Source organism: Muntiacus reevesi, chromosome 20 (assembly GCF_963930625.1).
Source record: "Muntiacus reevesi chromosome 20, mMunRee1.1, whole genome shotgun sequence".
Classification (NCBI taxonomy): Eukaryota; Metazoa; Chordata; class Mammalia; order Artiodactyla; family Cervidae; genus Muntiacus; species Muntiacus reevesi.
This window is the reverse complement of record NC_089268.1, coordinates 5,418,867-5,435,572: the sequence shown is the minus strand read 5'-3', so window position 1 is coordinate 5,435,572 and position 16,706 is coordinate 5,418,867. Positions and strand designations below refer to the sequence as shown.

The window sequence follows — 16,706 nt, the reverse complement described above, 5'->3', positions numbered from 1 at the left end:
AGCTCCTTACTATTCTGTGAATTTGGATCAGTAGCCTTTTAACTTTAGTTTCTTTATCACATAAGAATAATAACCTACCTCACAGGGTTGTTGTGAGGATGCAATAAAGTTACAAAGCTCCTGAAAACTACAAACTGTCGAGGAGAACTGCCCACCTGGAAAATTTCATTATTTATGGTCAGTGAATGAGAATTTTTAAAGGGACCTCAAAGTGTCTCTGCAATGGGGGACTTTTCAGTGGAACTTTCCCATGTTCTCTCTGCCATTATTAACTTCTACTTGTTGCCCTACACTTGTTCAGTAGGACTTTTAAAAAAACTATTTTCATCATTAGTCTTGTTACCTCTTATTCTAACATGGAAGTAAGCAGCAGACTAGGATGGCGCCCCTTGAACTGGGCTTGTTTTTGCTCTGTTTTCATAGACGGAGTGCCAGGTTAATGCCATAGTTGGTATTGGGCCTTTGGGGTAATGAAACTTGTGGATTTGACTTCTGTGATCCCCTTGCTGACCTCAAGTGAATTGTATGTTTCATTGTTAATTATAATAATTTAAAAAGTTGAGTTCTACTTACTGGACATGCATCTCTGCACTTGAAAGTTAACATATTAAAAGCATATTTTCTTTCTTCCTTGGTTCTCTTGTTCACGTGGATAACCCAGAGAATGCCTGAGTCTAAGGTGCCATCCTCAGAGAGTCGTCGCCCAGAAATGTGCTCTGGCTGCAGTGCTCCTCCTCCCAGTGGAGACAGCAGTTCCTCCTCTGGGCGCTGCACCAGCAGTCCTCAAAGGATGGTTTCTCACCCTTCTTCCGTTGAGAACCCATTGGAGACCCAGAGAAATGATCACAGTAATTCAGGTATTAAGATCTCTGAGACAGAGACACTTGAGCCGTCACAGAATTACCAGATTCTGCCTCCATCTCCACTCCTGGTCCCCCAAGAGTCTTTGGCCTCCTCAGAGGTCAAGGAGGGTTTGCCTGTAGAGTCTCCAGCTTCCCAGCATGGGCGGGATGCCCTCCTCTATCTCCAGACACAGGTGGCTGAGATGTCCCGAGTAATACGTGACCTGCAGTCCAGGAGCTGCTTCCGATTTCATCATTCCCGGACAGGTGAGGCCTCCTCGGTTCCTTGGGACATCTCCACCTCCAGAGAAGAACACTTATCCGCTGTCGAAGAAGAGACTGAGTGCAAGTCCCCCTCGGCCGACGACAAAGGGCAGCCAGCTGACCCCAGTCAGTCCAGCTTCACAGGGCTGTTGAAAAGAATGGAGCAGAGAGGTGTTATCAAGAGAGTCACCTTGCAGTCAGAAGCAGAACTGTGCGAGGGGAAGCCTGATTGTGTGACCTCCAAGAAGCGCTTGGTCCCTCCATTGCATCCTCTTCTGAGAATTGCCACAGCGGAGGTTTTTAAAGACCCTGCTGATTGCCATCCTTCTTCTTTCATGGGACACAGGGTGTATCCTGTGGCCAAGGACACCTCTCCTTTCCAGCCACATCCCCCAGCAGGGGGCCCCATCGTCGCAGCACTAGAGCACAGCAGAAGAGGAGGCGCCACTTCGCCCCTGGACCCCACCTCAAAGGAGATGGAGGCCATGGGCTGCAGGTTCTACCACGCTGCTTCCATCGCGGCCCGAGCTGCCAGCTACATGGCCTATATGACGCAGTATCAGCGTAAACTCTGGGAGGACATGGAGGACCTGGTCCATGACCCTGAGTTTGATCGTGGGAAGGCACGGTGCATCATATCTGATGGCATGGATGCAGGCCTTTGGCAGCTGTGTACTACCAGGGACATAATGGACTCTGTGGTCAGAGTTATGGCCATGGCAGTAGATTACAGGAGGCAGGCTTGGCTTCGGCTCACATCCCTCACAAAGAAGACCCAGGAGAAGATCTCACACTTGCCCTTTGATGGCACTTGCCTCTTTGGACAAGATGTGAATGCTGTTGTTGCAGAAGAAAACAGTGTGAAAGAAAATGACTATAAAGACCACAGTAAATACTATAACCAGCATCGATACTTCTACAGTCATGACCAGAAAGCACATTACCACAGCCGAGGGTACTCCAGAGGGGACTGGTACAAACCTCGAAACCACCCCTATAGATACAGAAAGAGGGGAGACTCTCCAGAACGCCATGGGTACAAGAATTAGTGCCCCGTTCACAGTCTGCAGTGCAGCCATGCGCGATGCTCCCTCCCCCACAGGAAACTGGACGCGTGTCTGGGACGATCACAGCTGACATCGAGTTCTAGACTCTGGGAATGAAGTAGATAATACAGAGACTCGTGCTTTCTTGGCCATGTGAGCAGTAGAGACTTTCAGTTGGATTAAACAAAGGTTTGCACATTATTTCTAGTCCAAAATAAGTATAGAGGTGGGTCCTCAGGAATCCAAATCCTTTTATGATTAAGGAAAAATATAAAGATTTCTTCCGCCTCAGAAAACTCACTGATAAATTGACGGCAAGCAGATTTTGGATCTGGAAATAATCTACTATTATCTCTAACACCAGAGGCAGATCCTTCATTTTTAGGTCATCAGTGCTTCCTTGTCTAGGCTTCCATTTGTCGGATCTTCACAAAAGATCTTTTCATCCACAAAAGATCTTTTTGTCCACAAAATGAGAAATCTGTTTTAATCTCTCTGTATCAGGGTGGTCAGCTCACCAAATGTCCCTACTACTGTCAAATCTCTATAAGACTCCAGAATCAGCCTTGAAGCTATATGTCAAGAACTGGAATTCAAATAAAAATTTGCCAAATCCAGTCCCTACCAGTGGTGTGGCTGGATATCCTAGAACAGCTGTGGCCAACAGCTGGTAGAAGACTTTCCTGTGATATCTCTGTGGAAACTTTCACAGTAACTGTCTTCACCGCCCAGAGCTACACAGAGAATTCTCTGCAGTTGTCACTCCCAAGTCTGTCAAGCATCAACAGGCTGTGAGACCTGGTCATGCTGTTCTCACAGGATAATCTGGACATTTCACCAAGATGACCTTGACTGCTTTCTAAGCTTTGAGCTTGATGATTTCATCAAGCTCTAAATACAAAGGAAAAAAAGAGATTGCACATTAGTGCCCTGGAAATCAAGGATTTTACACCGTCTCGGCATGCAAAATATGAACTCTTGAAAGAGCAAGAATCCAAACATGCCTGACAGTCTGGTCCTCTGATTGTAATAAGGGGATGCTATCAGTCTAGATTTTACTGAGAAATCCTTCAGATTCAGAGTGTAACTGTGGATGTAGTAAAGAGTACATTTCACACACTTCCCTTTCTAGATTCCATTAGCGATTTCTTGAAAGTCTGAAGTCAAGACTTCAGTGATGTGTTCTTGGTTTGTTAGTCCGTTAACCTAGTCACACTCTACCATGAGAGACAACTTACAATTTTGTTCCCAGCTCTTTGAGGTACTGTTTCTCCATCAGACTGGAACTGGCAGCATATACCTAAGCTAAACATCCTGTGGTATTTTTATCTTGAGGCAGTGGCTGTGTGGTGTCCCAGCCCTTAGACCCTTGTCTTCACAGCGTGACTTCAGAGATGGAGAAGATGCCAAATTGGAGGGGTCTGAATACGTCATCCAGTATTATTTGCTTGGCCAAATAGAAAAAAATTTTATCAACAGACTGATAATTTTGTAATGTCTTGGTTTGTTAAACATCTTCATTTTTTTCCATCTGCTTGGCCATAGTATTTTGGGTCTACCGTTAGTGGACTCTGACACTGTTCTCACATTTATGTGGTTTCTGTTTCTTGCCTGCATAGTGATGACTGATGTTTTCCTGGTGTTCCACTTTTTAATGGCTTATTGGAAGGCCATCCTCTCTCCTCGTCATAACCACATTCAGCATGCTTTTTGTCTGCCGTTCTTCCTTTCCTTGTGTGTGCTGTAGCGGTCAAAGATGCATATATCCCTACTTGGAAGCTACTTTATTTTGTCAGATAATTTCAGGGATAACTTATAATTGACTCTGTCCTATTGGTAGTTGAAGCTTAAGTTGCAGTCTTGATAGTCTCCTCTTGGCAAATTTAGTCAGGGCATATCTAGAGTTAACATTTACCTTTAATTTTTCTGTAATTTTCACAAAGTTTTCCTAATGCTGTTTGAGGCCTGTGCTCAAAGAAGCTGTCTTTCAAACTGAACCCTAGAAGAGCACTGATAAACGGCTGAAAGAAACAAAGGCCTGAGAAATCACATGAAGATGATAATAGTTCACGATGTTTGGCCCACTAGCTCAGCGGCCTCACGTGCCCTTGCCGTGACCTTCTAGTTTCTTCTGTGAAAGGGGAGCCGTGGGAACTTGAGAGAGACAGAGACCTTACCACTCCGGGATGGCTGCCCGAGGCGTTCCCAGTTAGCTGAGGCTTCATCACACTGCTCCCGCTTCTCCATTTCTTTCCGCCCCTTCCCTGAATTAGGTGCTGGGTCACAAACTTGATGGTTTTTGAGAACTCTTATTTTCCAAAATTCAAACCAGAATTAATGATGCTAGAAGACCTGACTCTCTGAGACCGCTCTGGCATTTTCACCTAACCTGCTCTTGCTTTGAAACTTTTTACTTTTAATCGTGTTTTAAAAAATACACAATGTAAAATTTACCATTGTAACCAGTTTAAGTGTACCTTGGAGTAGAGTTAACTGTGTTCACTTTGATGTATTCCTCCTTTCCTCATTGTTCATAGAGCAGCGTTTCTTTTTGTCTTCCTTCTGCGTTACCTTTGTTGTTCCAGAGTAACAAGATTAGTAGCATTTCTTTCCCATTCTGATTGATATGCCCAAGGACCTCCATAGGTCTTCCCTAAAAATGAAAAAGTATTGAGAAATCATCATGGTCAGGTAGCTGACTTGTGAAGGATGCGGCCATTGCATGGGGGTGGAGCAGAACACAGTATAGAGTGGGAGCAGGTTTAGTTATAGGGGAAGCGATTGCCTGCAGAAGAAACAATATCCTTATTACCTGTTTTTTTTATTATTGCTATTTTAAAGTCTCTCTCTGGCATACTTGAATGATGATGGTGTTATAAAACTAAAAATGGGGACTTGGTCTAAGGGAAACAGCCGCAGTAGTGTTTGGAACTCATAATTAGTCAGATAACAGGTTTTCAGGTCATGTCTGCCATGTGCAAAACCAGGATCCTCCATCAGGCCAGCCTCTGATGTTTGAACGTTGCTGGGTTTTCTAGGAGGCCTCAATCATCACAGGTTGAGTGATGTGGTGTTCTTGAAAGGGATGCATCTAATGATCCTTCTTTAAAATGTCATTGTTTGACTAGACATAAAATGTTTGTGGAAACTAAGATTTCTCGTGTTTACTGTGTGTACACAGAAATACTGTTTCCATTCATTGTTATATGAAGTGCCTTTTTAAATTTTACACTATTGTTTAAAACAACATTTTAATGTCTTGCATATGTTGCTGGTAATATTTATGTGAATTCTGTATAGTGATTTTTTTTATCTTGTAGTTTATGCCTCATCTGTACAATTGCACTATCTAAGGGTACTCTCCTTCTGAATGTTACTTTATTTTCATTATAGCACTGTTGATCCATTTCAGAAGGACTCGTAGAGTATGTCCCCCCTGCCTTTATTTAAATAACTTGGCAGTAGCTGTTTCAGTTATTAGTGATTGGCTCAGTTTCCTGGGCATTGAGGCAGCTTTGTTTTCTGTCTCTAGGTTCTAGGTTTCTGATTGAAGCTTTTGTCTTATGTCTAACCTTGTTGATAGCCATAGTAACACAGCTCATTTGTAAGTGGGTGTGTTACTTGGTAATAAGAAACAAAGATATTTGGAAAATGCAGTATATTTGTTGACACTTTATCTTTTTTTTTTTTTAGACTGTGTAACAGCTTATCAGTGTAATTGCATTTAAACTTATTATTGTTATTATTTACTGTGTGACAGCTTCTTTATGCATAATTACATCTATTTACCTAGCCCTCAAAATGATATTTTGAGGAGAGCATAAACTCAGGCTACTTGGGTACAATTTAGTATATTACATCATGTTACATTACCATTATACTAATAACTTACTGAATGATACCTAAGTGTCCTGATTGATAATGTCCTTAAAGGCCTGCTCCATCCAGGATAACCTCTCAGGTACTGTAAACAGGAGGTTGGAATTGGCACAGTCCAGAATCGCTTCTAGCTATAAACTTGGATACAGAATTAAATGACATGGATGAACAAAGTTAAATGCCACATTCAGTATTCTTGAGGATACACTTAATTGACTGGGATTCTGGTGAAGGTTAGAAATTAGGGATTAGATCTTTGCAGGAATAGTTTAAAGACTGCAATAATGGAAAACTTTTTTTTTTTTTAATAGCGTGAGGCGTGTTTTGCCCAGACTTGCACTGTTCAGGTTTCCTTATCTTTTGAAATTTGCCATTCTTAGTGTTAGTCCCATAATTGACTGTCAGATCTATATGCCTCTCCTGCCTGTAATTACCCACTTAATTGTTTTTCCAGATATAACTAGTTTTGTAAACTGTTAAAATATGTTGTGGACTTTCTCCTCCTGGATGAGTGCTGAGAAGATTGTTTTATTAAGTCTTTTTTTCTTTTATTGATTAGTGGGGTGGTATTTTTCTACTCTTCTTTTCGTCTGCTTGACTTTATAGGAATGAAAACCTTTTTTGTAGTAGTGTTTGGTCCCATTGAGATATTACTGGAGATTATGTTAGTTTCTGGTGGGATATATCTGAAAGTGATCACAGGCCAAACATGTCCTTTTGATGTTAGCATCTCAGTTATTCTTTGTATTGATCTTTTCTTCCCCTTTATGTAAACCTCTTCTTAAAAGGATGTCTGATCTTCCTTAATCTCTTGATGTACATTATATTTTTTATTCTGCCAATCTATACTAACCAGGATTTTCATGTGGTTTTGTATGTTTAAATGCAATGCCTTCAGCATTATTTTGAAAGGTTTTCTAGTTCTCTCTTAAAAATGTCCTTTTCTAAAAAAGAAAAAGTAGCCAATTCAGTCTCATACTACTCTGTGGCTATTGAACTTCCTCAGTTTTTAATGCCTTCTTATTTCCTAACAGTACCATTTTCTCATTTTTGTATAGTCTTCACACACATGTATTGCCATACGTAGTTTGTGGTCAGTTGCATCTTTTCTTTCTTAACAGAAATTTTAAGTTCATCACCGTGAACTTACAGTACAGCTCTCACATATACCCTGTGTGTGTTGAATCACAATGTCCAACTGTTTGCAGCCTCATGGACTGTAGCCCGCCAGGCTCCTCTGTCCATGGGGATCCTCTGTCCAGGCCGTTTCCTTCTCCAGGGGATCTTCCCGACCCATGGGTTAAACCTGCGACTCCTGCATTGGCAGGCGGATTCTTTACCGCTGCACCAGCAGGGAAGCCCTGACATATTTAATACCGAATCTTGAATCAGTTTTCTCTCGGTCGTAAACGCTTGACTGGTTTTGTCATGGTAGCTGTTTATTTCAAATGATTTGTTGAATTTTCTGATGCCTTGTCAATTCAGTAAGAGTTCTCAGGTTGTCTGTAGTTTCTTTAGGACTTTGGAGATCTCTCAAGTTGCATTGTGTTTTCTGATATTCCTGAGTAGTATGTTTCTTGGTAGCAGTTATTGTAAATGCATTGTATCTGGCAATTTAAAAAAATTCGTTGACCTTAAATGCTTTAAGTGTTATCTTGTAGGTTCTGTTGGTGGTCCCTTTGTAAGAATTTCATAGCTATTTTTTTCCCATGAGCTATCCTGTGGTTTCTGTTTTCTTTCATTACCCATAAAAGTGGCTCTATCACAGCATTCAGTTTTAAGGGCTACAGTTATACCTCTTGTTAACTCTTGCATTTATCTGTAATGTCTGTATTTCACACTTCCTTGACGTGCTAAAAGAATTATGTTTGAGATCCATTTATCTATACAGCTTTTATTTGTGAGGCAACAGTGGTGTGGGTGATGGGGAAAAAGACATTTTCCAAGTCACGAAACACAGTTTTAAATGTTCAGTTCCATTAAAAAAACAACAACATTGAATCACGGTAAGCTGCTTGCTTTCAAGTGTGTAGCCCATTCCCTCCTGCCTCGGGTAGAACACAGAGAATTTGTGAGTAGTCTCATTTAGATTATTAGCACAGCTGGATGTGTGTTGCTTTGTCTAGTGGCTTATAACAGCCCCTGTTTTCTTTAACTTTTGACAGAAGTTGTATTTGACAGATGTTGGAAGCTCCTTGATGGTATTGGGTCTAGAGTGTTGTCTTCCTGCCTGGGAAGGAAGTAGAGGGGGAACCTCCGTCAGCAGAGCTTCTGTGTACCAGGCACTATGCTGGCCGCGGGGGCCTCTTGAGGCAGAAATACACCCTTATTTTGCAGATGAGGAAGTGGAACTTATATAAACGATTTGCTCCAGTGGTGGAGCTGAGCTTCGAGTTTCCGCTCTGTTCCTTCAAGTCTCAACTCAGCATTGTACTCGGTGGCCTCCGTTTGTTTTCAGGGTGCCACTTAAAGCCTTAACCTCTCTGAGAAGCTAATTTGTCAAATAGCTAGCCTTCTTCTTCCCTGAATTTTGTGTTTATGGCTCTACTATCATCCCTTATAACTTGATGTCTTCATTAAGTAATTCCTGGTTATTTCATTTACCTGATCAGAAATCTTAGCCATAGTGGACAGTCATGCTCACACTGAGGTTTTGCTGCATTGGACTGGGATGGTTCTGGATGTGTTGTCTTTTGTTTCGTGGATTCCTTATTTGTATCTCATTCATTTTCAGCACTGATCATCTCCGCCATGGTTCTTGATGGTGTTTTTTTCTTTGTTATACTCATTTTGTCTCAGATACACACTTAAATTTTTTAAAAACTGGTGTCTTGAGGATATTGGCTTAATGAAAGAAGGTGGAATGATGTTAAGCACGTAGTATTTGAATTCCAGAGACCTTGATGTGAATATTAGCAAGTCACTTATTCTCTGAGACTCAGTTTTCCTACTCTCAAATGAGATAATAATGCCTGGAAGTACTTTGGAAACTTCACAACCTGATACAGATTGCCTTTCTTTAGTGCTTATACTGTTTTTGCCCACATCTATAGATTTCTCATAACTGTGGGATGGTATTGATACAGATTCTCTTGAAAGTGTATTTAATAGTATGTTATAGTTCATGTCAGCACATCATGTTCCCCTTTTTATGGTTTTTTAAGGCTGAAATATTAAGCTGCATATTATACAAGTCCAACAATGGATTAAGGTATTGAGAGATGTATTTAAAGTAAAACAGTCTCTTAAGTGCAAGCTAAGAAATGCTCATAATCAACAATAAGAAAAAAAATTAAAAAGAATGTAGAATGAAGAGCTAGGATGTGTAGGTATATGTATACAATTTTTGATGGATGGTATTTTGTGTTCTTGTGTCTCTGATGGAAACAATCTTTTTATTTGTGAAACATCTTCAAGACCTGCTATATGCAGGCAGACCCTGAGGAAGGTCTTTGGATACTGTGAATTAATAAGAAATGGTATATTCTCTTCAGAAGAGAAGGAAATGCCAACACAATGTAATTGTCCTGTTAGAGGAATGCCTGTGGTGAGGTTGGGGCAAAAGAGAGGGCTGTCGGAGGGCTCACGGAAGCTTTTCTTTACCCGATGCTCGAGCTGCGGCTGGAATGTGACTAGTGGGGCCAGTGGAGGAGCAGGAGCCAGGCGCCAGGGGCGGGCGCCGATTGTGTGCGCAGTGTGGGGACACGGAGCCTGCTGTCAGAGCCGCGGAGAGCCGCCCTAGTGGGCACAGCTGGAGGAGATCGGGTTGAAGAAAGGATCCATTCCCCATGAGAGTGTACTGGTTCTCACGTGTTCAAAGTGTACTAAGATGTGTAGCTGTTACTTAATAAGGTCATCGAGGTAGTCTGTCTAGAAGTTTGTCACTATGGACATTTAATTCCTTTTCTCCCCTAGACGGAGCCGAAGGGAGGCTCTCAGAGAGCGCAGCAGTCGCCCAGGAGCGCTGGGCCGCCTGACGGCGAGCAGCGGCGGGGGTGAGCCGGGAGCCGCCCCCGCGGAGGCCGCCGCGTCCTTGCGCCTGCGGGGCCGGCTGGGGGCCGCGGTCCCGCTGTGGCTCGCTCTCTGTGCCCAGGCCTGAGACGACCTCAGGGTGCACTCCGGGAGAGGGAGCGTGCTTCTTCAGAATGTAGCCTCATTGGAGGTTTGAGGTGTTGTGTTGAAGCAGGGCCTGAACCCTGTGCCGCTGGCATCTCCAGCAGCACCTGAAGGACACTGTCGGCTTCCTTTTTGTCTTTTCCTCTGCTTTGAATTTCTTTCCCTGTTCTGGTTGCCCCTTTGACCTTTTCTCTCCTCTCCTCAGTTCTTCCTTTTCAGTCCAGCGCCAGAGGTAGAGCAGTGGCCCTCAGGATTGAAGCATTGTTAACTCCCTTTTGCTTTGTTACAACTTCATAGTAGGAGATACTTAAAAATTCTCCTAGGTTCCGAGGTGGTTTGGGGGGGGATTGTGGGGTGGGTCCTGTATCAAAAGAGAATCTGTCATTCTTCCTGGGAGGGGAACTTTATAAATACAGATACTGGTGATTAACCAAAAGACAAGGTAGGAAGAAGCTTATTGAACAGGTTTGATTGTACTGGCCTTCTTCACCGAGTAGTACTTTACAGAATATGGCGTATCTGTATGTGTGTTCTAAAACTTATTCATATAAGACGTATGTTCCATGTACTTTGTAAACAATAGTTTGGGGGTGGGAAGGAAGTTGCTTTGTACAACAGGATTGTTTCTTGGGTTTAAAGCTTTGCTGCTGGAGTTGGTAAATAAATATTGTACTGCTTTGCTGTGTTTATTTCTTCTGCTCTGTCTGTATTTAAATATAACATTCTTGAGAAAAATCGTTGCTTTTCAAGATGTTATTTGGGAGTATAGCTTCAGGTACAAGCTAGGTACAAGGGGATTCTGGTAAATAGAACTTACTCAGGGAGTATAAAGCTCATGAGACCAAACCACGGACCCAAACTGGACTGATCAATGAGAAGCAGGCTTTGAAACTGGAGTTTGTGTGAAGTAAGGCATTGTTTCAGGAATTCTGTTCAGCCTGTTGAACTGAGAATGACTTGCCCTAATTCCTGATTAATGTCTGTTTTTGTTACGTTTGGGCAATAATGTAATGCAGTCATTGTACTTCTAGAGATGAAACCCCGGGTGAAAAAGTTAAATACAATGTACTAAGAAGATTATGTTCCTTTTAGAGACAAAATTTCCACCTGCTTTTGTGAAGGGTAGATGTTAAACTTACATTTTTAAAGGTAAAAAGTAGTGATTTAAACCAAATCCATTGCATTTCCTCTGGGGGAGGAAATGGCCACCCACGCCAATACTCTTGCCTAGAGAATCCTGTGGAGAGAGGAGCCTGGTGGGCCGCTGTCCACAGGGTCGCACAGAGTCGGACACGACTGAAATGACTTAGCATGCATGCATTGCATTTCCAAACAGAAGGTTGAGATCTTCAACACTTTTGTCTTTATACAGTGTTGTTGTCGTTTGTTGTCTTTATAAAATTGTTGTTAACAATTTTATTGCATATTCTGATGTAGAAATATTTGAAAGCAATTTAGAAAAGGAAAAAGTTCCTCTAGACAGAAATAAATAGTGTTAACATTTTGATTTTTAGCTTTTTAGATTTGGTTGTGTCTAAGTATTTTTATAAAAAATAGGATCATTTTCATTTTCAAACAAATAAAAATGATAAGAAAGACATTGAAATATATATATTATAGCTTCCATGGAAAAGTGGGATTTTTGTGCCATGTCATTTGCCTATTTAATGATTTTGTATGCATTTTATGGTTCATATAGCAGATCACAGTTTCATAGCAATGCTAGAAATTTTAAGTTACCAGGGAATTTATGTTAGCTCATTAAACTGATTAGTATATGAAAGTATTAATTTCTTTGGTAAAATTTTTGCCTAAATAGTGGAATTCTCATTGGACATGATTCTTGATGATCTTTTATGAGCTAAGTTCATAAAAGTTATGATTTCATGGTCAGAACTGATTTCAAGTTCAGCTGAACTGATTTCAAGTTTGAAGTAGTGTATTCATCTGTAGCAAAAAGAAAGATCAGGACAATGTAGCTAGTTTTTTACAAGGCTCAGTTTATTCAGTAAGGAGACTTCTAAGGGAGGTTTTGAAGTATTAGCTTGAATTTGTGTCTTCATTCTTATGAAATAAAGACACAAATTGATACTGGTTCTGTTGCAGGAAGGGGGACCCCTTCCAGGGCCCGAAACTGGGCTCTTGTCTAACACTCGGAAATGAATTGTCTGAGGAGACACATGCTGACAAAGCAAGAGATTTTATTGGGAAAGGGCACCCGGGTGGAGAGCAGGAGGGTGAGGGAACCCAGGAGAGCTGCTCTGCCACGTGGCTCGAAGTCTTGGGTTTTATGATGATGGGATTAGTTTCCGGGTAGTCTTTGGCCAATCATTCTAATTCAGAGTCTTTCCTAGTGGCACACGCAGCGCTCAGCCAAGATGGATGCTAGTGAGAGGGATTCTGGGGAGTGGACGGACAGGCAGGGTCTCCTCTCGACCTTACCCAAACTCTTCTGGCTGGTGGTGGCTTATTAGTTCCGTATTCCTTATCAGGATCTCCTGTCATAAAACAACTCATGCAAATGGTTACTATGGTGCCTGGCCAGGGTGGGCAGTTTCAATCAGTGTGCTTCCCCTAATAGTTCCCTTTTGAAAATGCCCTTGACAAAATGTGCTCGGTCCTGTCCAACTCTTTGTGACCGCATAGACTGTAGCTTACCAAACTCCTCTGTCCATGGAGTTTTTTAGGCAAGAATATTGATGCGGATTGCCATTTCCTACTCCAGGGTACCTTCTGGGCCCAGGGACCAGCCTGTGTCTCTTGCGCCTCCTGCACTGCCCCTTTATCACTGTGGCACCTGGGAAGCCCCCGTACTCTGTTAGCCAGAGAGGAGGGACGTGGCAGAATGAGGGACCCCGCCGTCAGGCTTTGCTCCCTCCCTCGCCCCTGCCCGCGTTAGGAGCCCCACCGCTGAACCCCACTACTGCAGACCAGATGTCAGGAGAAAGCCCTCTTCCTGTCCTGCCCAGGCTATATGTTTTTAGACTTGGAATTTTGGCGGTAGCTAAACTCCATTAAAAGATAAACATTATCCTCTAGAGCAGAAGAATTCTTGCTTAGTATCTCCTGTATAGGCTTATCTTTTGTGGATGTATTCGCTCAGATTTAACCAGTATCCTTAGTCTGCTGCCATTTCTAGGACACAATTCAGATTTGCTTTGTGTGTAAGAGATCTCCTAGTGTCCAGGGGTGAGCGCAGATGGGCTGCAGGGGAAGGCCGTGGGAACCTGGCTTCCAAGGTTCTGCAGCAGTCTCTCTCTCTTCCCCAGTGTGACCCTCATTCTGTAACCTTCCAACTCCTCCACGGGTTTGTATGTCAGACTATGTCATTGGAATCATACCTCTGGTTCTCACTTTTTAAAACCATTTTAGTTTAAAATTTTTTTTCATAGGAACTAACTAGAATCTGCTTTTTCTGGTGCTACAGCTTTCTTTTTAATTCTGTTAGAACCCTACACAGCTTCCCCAGTGGGACAGGGTGGGTATGAAAGAAAAACTGACTCAGATGTAAGGTATTGACAAACAGGGACTTTCCTGGTGGTCCAGTAAGGTTAAGATGCCCCGCTACCGCTTCAGGGGCACGGGTTCCATCCCTAGAAACATCCTGTGTGCCGTGTGGCACAGCCAAAAATATATATATTTAGATACAAGCATATAGAGACCCTCCCTCCCCAGTGTATTTCATAGGACTTTTCTTTCCTGTGCATCTCCCCCCAGATAACACAATGGATACACTTTCTGGCAGATAATTTGCTATCATTGTGGACTCTAATGTTACTCTGTGCTGCTGCTGCTGCTAAGTCACTTCAGTCGTGTCCGACCCTGTGCAACCCCATAGATGGCAGCCCACCAGGCTCCCCCGTCCCTGGGATTCTCCAGGCTAGAACACTGGAGTGGGTTGCCATTTCCTTCTCCAATGCATGAAAGTGAAAAGTGAAAGTGAAGTCGCTCAGTTGTGTCCAACTATTAGCGACCCCATGGACTGTAGCCCACCAGGCCTCTCTGTCCATGGAATTTTCCAGGCAAGAGTACTGGAGTGGGTTGCCATTGCCTTCTCTGATGTTACTCTGTAGTAGTATTTAATATAGAAGTTAACCCGGGGTAATCACAGCAAGTGCTTCAAGAAGGATGACTGAGGATCTACAGCTGTGAATAACTTTCTAAATGAAACGTAAAGCACTTTGTTCTTACCAGAGCCAGTTCCATTTCTAGTTTGAGAAGTTACATATCTGAAAGCCTGACCTTTCTTAGAAAAATCTCCAAGGGCCTAAACACTTTTTTAGACTATAGGATTTTGGGGAGACTGCCAAATCTAGCCTAAGAAGAGTCCTGGAATTTTGTGAGTTCACCTTAAATTGCAAGCATTGTGGCACTAATGGAATGGTGGGAATTCCCAAACTGAAGGGTATATTAGTCCCTATTCATCTTAGTTCTACAGGAAACATTTAAGACGTTTTCATCTAGCCTGAAATTAATTAAGTTTCCGCTCATGTGCCTGATGATACTGAAGCTTTGGTTCTACAGTTGTGTCAGCAACAAGGTGACCTGCAGTAAGTTTTTCCCCCTGAGTTCTGATCGTTTAAAATTTACTTCTGAACCTTTGGATTACCTGTTAAACTTCTGTCCCAAATAAGGCCTTGTCTGACCTCATGGGTGAATTCCTAGCGTGCATTTTAATATCAGCGTTCCCTCTGTTGTTTCAATGCTGGTGGTTCTCCCAGAAGCACAGAAGAGTGGGATTCAGTGAGATCTGAGGCCAGCCCTCATCTTGGATCACTAAGCATGGAAATCCCTGGGACTTGGCTTTCCGGAGAGAGTGGGTATTCGTAGATGACCCACTCATGCGTGGCTTTAGCCAAAAACCTTGATCCCCAAACCCGTTTGTGGTAGAAAAGTATCAAATGAATATCACCCTGCTGCACGTGGTTTATTTCTTTTCCCTTTAAGAGAAAACATTCCTGTTTAAAGTACTTCTATTTTATCATTTTTAAATGCAAAGATTTCAAAGTTGAAGTTCGTACTTTCTCTAGCTGCCATTTCTTTTCATCTACTCCCAACAGATTATGCTATTCCCAGATCTGCCTTTCTGCTTGCTTTCTTTTTTAGAAGATTTTTTTTAAACGTGGACCATTTTTATAGTCTTTATTGAATTTGTTACAGTGTTGCTTCTGTTGTCTATGTTTTGGGTTTTTGGCTGTGAGGCCTGTGGGATCTTAGCTCTGTGACCAGAGAGAGATCCAACCCACACCCCCTGCATTGTCCTCTGACTTGTAAAAGGACATTTTGAAGTTGGTAGGATGCTGGCTACTGTCTGGTGCTGTGGTATGGCCAAGTGGGACTACTTCCACCTGGAGTGATCCTGTGAACATTCTTTACTGCAAAAAGGTAGCCTTCACAAAAATCCCAATTGATCTTGTTATATGTGCTCACTTCAGTGGAACTCCTGTGTGCTTCCAAAATCACACCTGCTGCTTGATTTGGTTGAAGCAATTCTATCCCACTTTAGATAAACTTTGGTTTGTACGTGTATAATTAATATCTTACTAAACCAGTCTTTCTGGTAGAAAATATTTTTAATAGAGTTTATTTTTTAAGAAAGCTTTTATTTTAGATTCACAGCAAAAAAAGAGGAAGAGATTTCCCATATACCTCTGCCCACAATGTATAGCTTCCCTCACTATCAACTTCCCCCAACATAGTGGTACATTTGGAATAGTCAGTGAGCCTTTTTTTGACACATTATCACCCAAAGTCCATAGTTTACATTAGGGTTCACTCTTAGAGTTATATGTTCTATGAGTTTGAACAAATGTAGTAAGTTACCTACCTGTATAGTGTCATACTGAATAGATTTTCTACCCTAAAAATCCTCTGTACTCTGCCAACTCATCCCTCCCTCTCAACCTTCCCCTGGCAACCACTGATTTTTTTTTTTAATTGTCACTATAAATTTGCCTTTTCCAGGATGCCATATAGTTGGAACCATATAGTATGTAGTGTTTCCAGATTGGCTACTTTCATTTAGGAATATGTATTTAGGTATTCTTCCATGTCTTTTTTTTTTTTTTTTTTTTAATTTTTCCATAATTGAAAAACATTTTTATTTTTAGATTTATGAGCATTAATTAGAATGATAAATCCAATAATCTTTAAATTTATACATTATTAATCCTTTTGACTTCCTCGACATTTGTATGGTTTAAAAAAGCATAAATTTTGGCACACATATTTTATGAAAACACAAAAGAGTACTATGACATAACGTTTCAATGAAATGAGATATTTTATATTCTAGTCACAAACTATTGCATGATAAAGTCCAAGCTGAAGAACTAATTGGGTGAGGGTACCACAATCCCCCTTTGAATGTGTTGTTCCCTCTCTTCCATGTCTTAAAGGTTTGGTAGCTCATTTCTTTTTTGTTGTTCAGTTGCTCAGTTATGTTCCACTGTTTGCGACTCCATGGACTATAGCATGCCAGGCTTCCCTGTCCTTCACCATCTCTTGGAACTTGCTCAAACTCCATCTCTTGGAGCTTGTCCATTGAGTTGGTGATGCC

The 16,706-nt window shown here is 41.9% G+C and overlaps 1 protein-coding gene across 5 annotated transcripts in view; it reads left to right on the top strand.

Annotated features, from left to right (window-relative positions):
• ZNF451 (zinc finger protein 451) overlaps positions 1–16,706 on the top strand; it is a 96,093-nt gene that overhangs the window by 8,834 nt on the left and 70,553 nt on the right. The window contains exon 4 of one of the 5 annotated variants that reach the window (XM_065911925.1): positions 662–10,475. The exons of the other annotated variants lie outside the window; for them this stretch is intronic. Within the exon in view, the coding sequence (XP_065767997.1) occupies positions 662–2,155 (1,494 nt within the window). The 3' untranslated portion in view covers positions 2,156–10,475. Of the gene's footprint in view, positions 1–661; positions 10,476–16,706 lie in introns of those variants that run through there. 5 annotated transcript variants of the gene reach the window in all.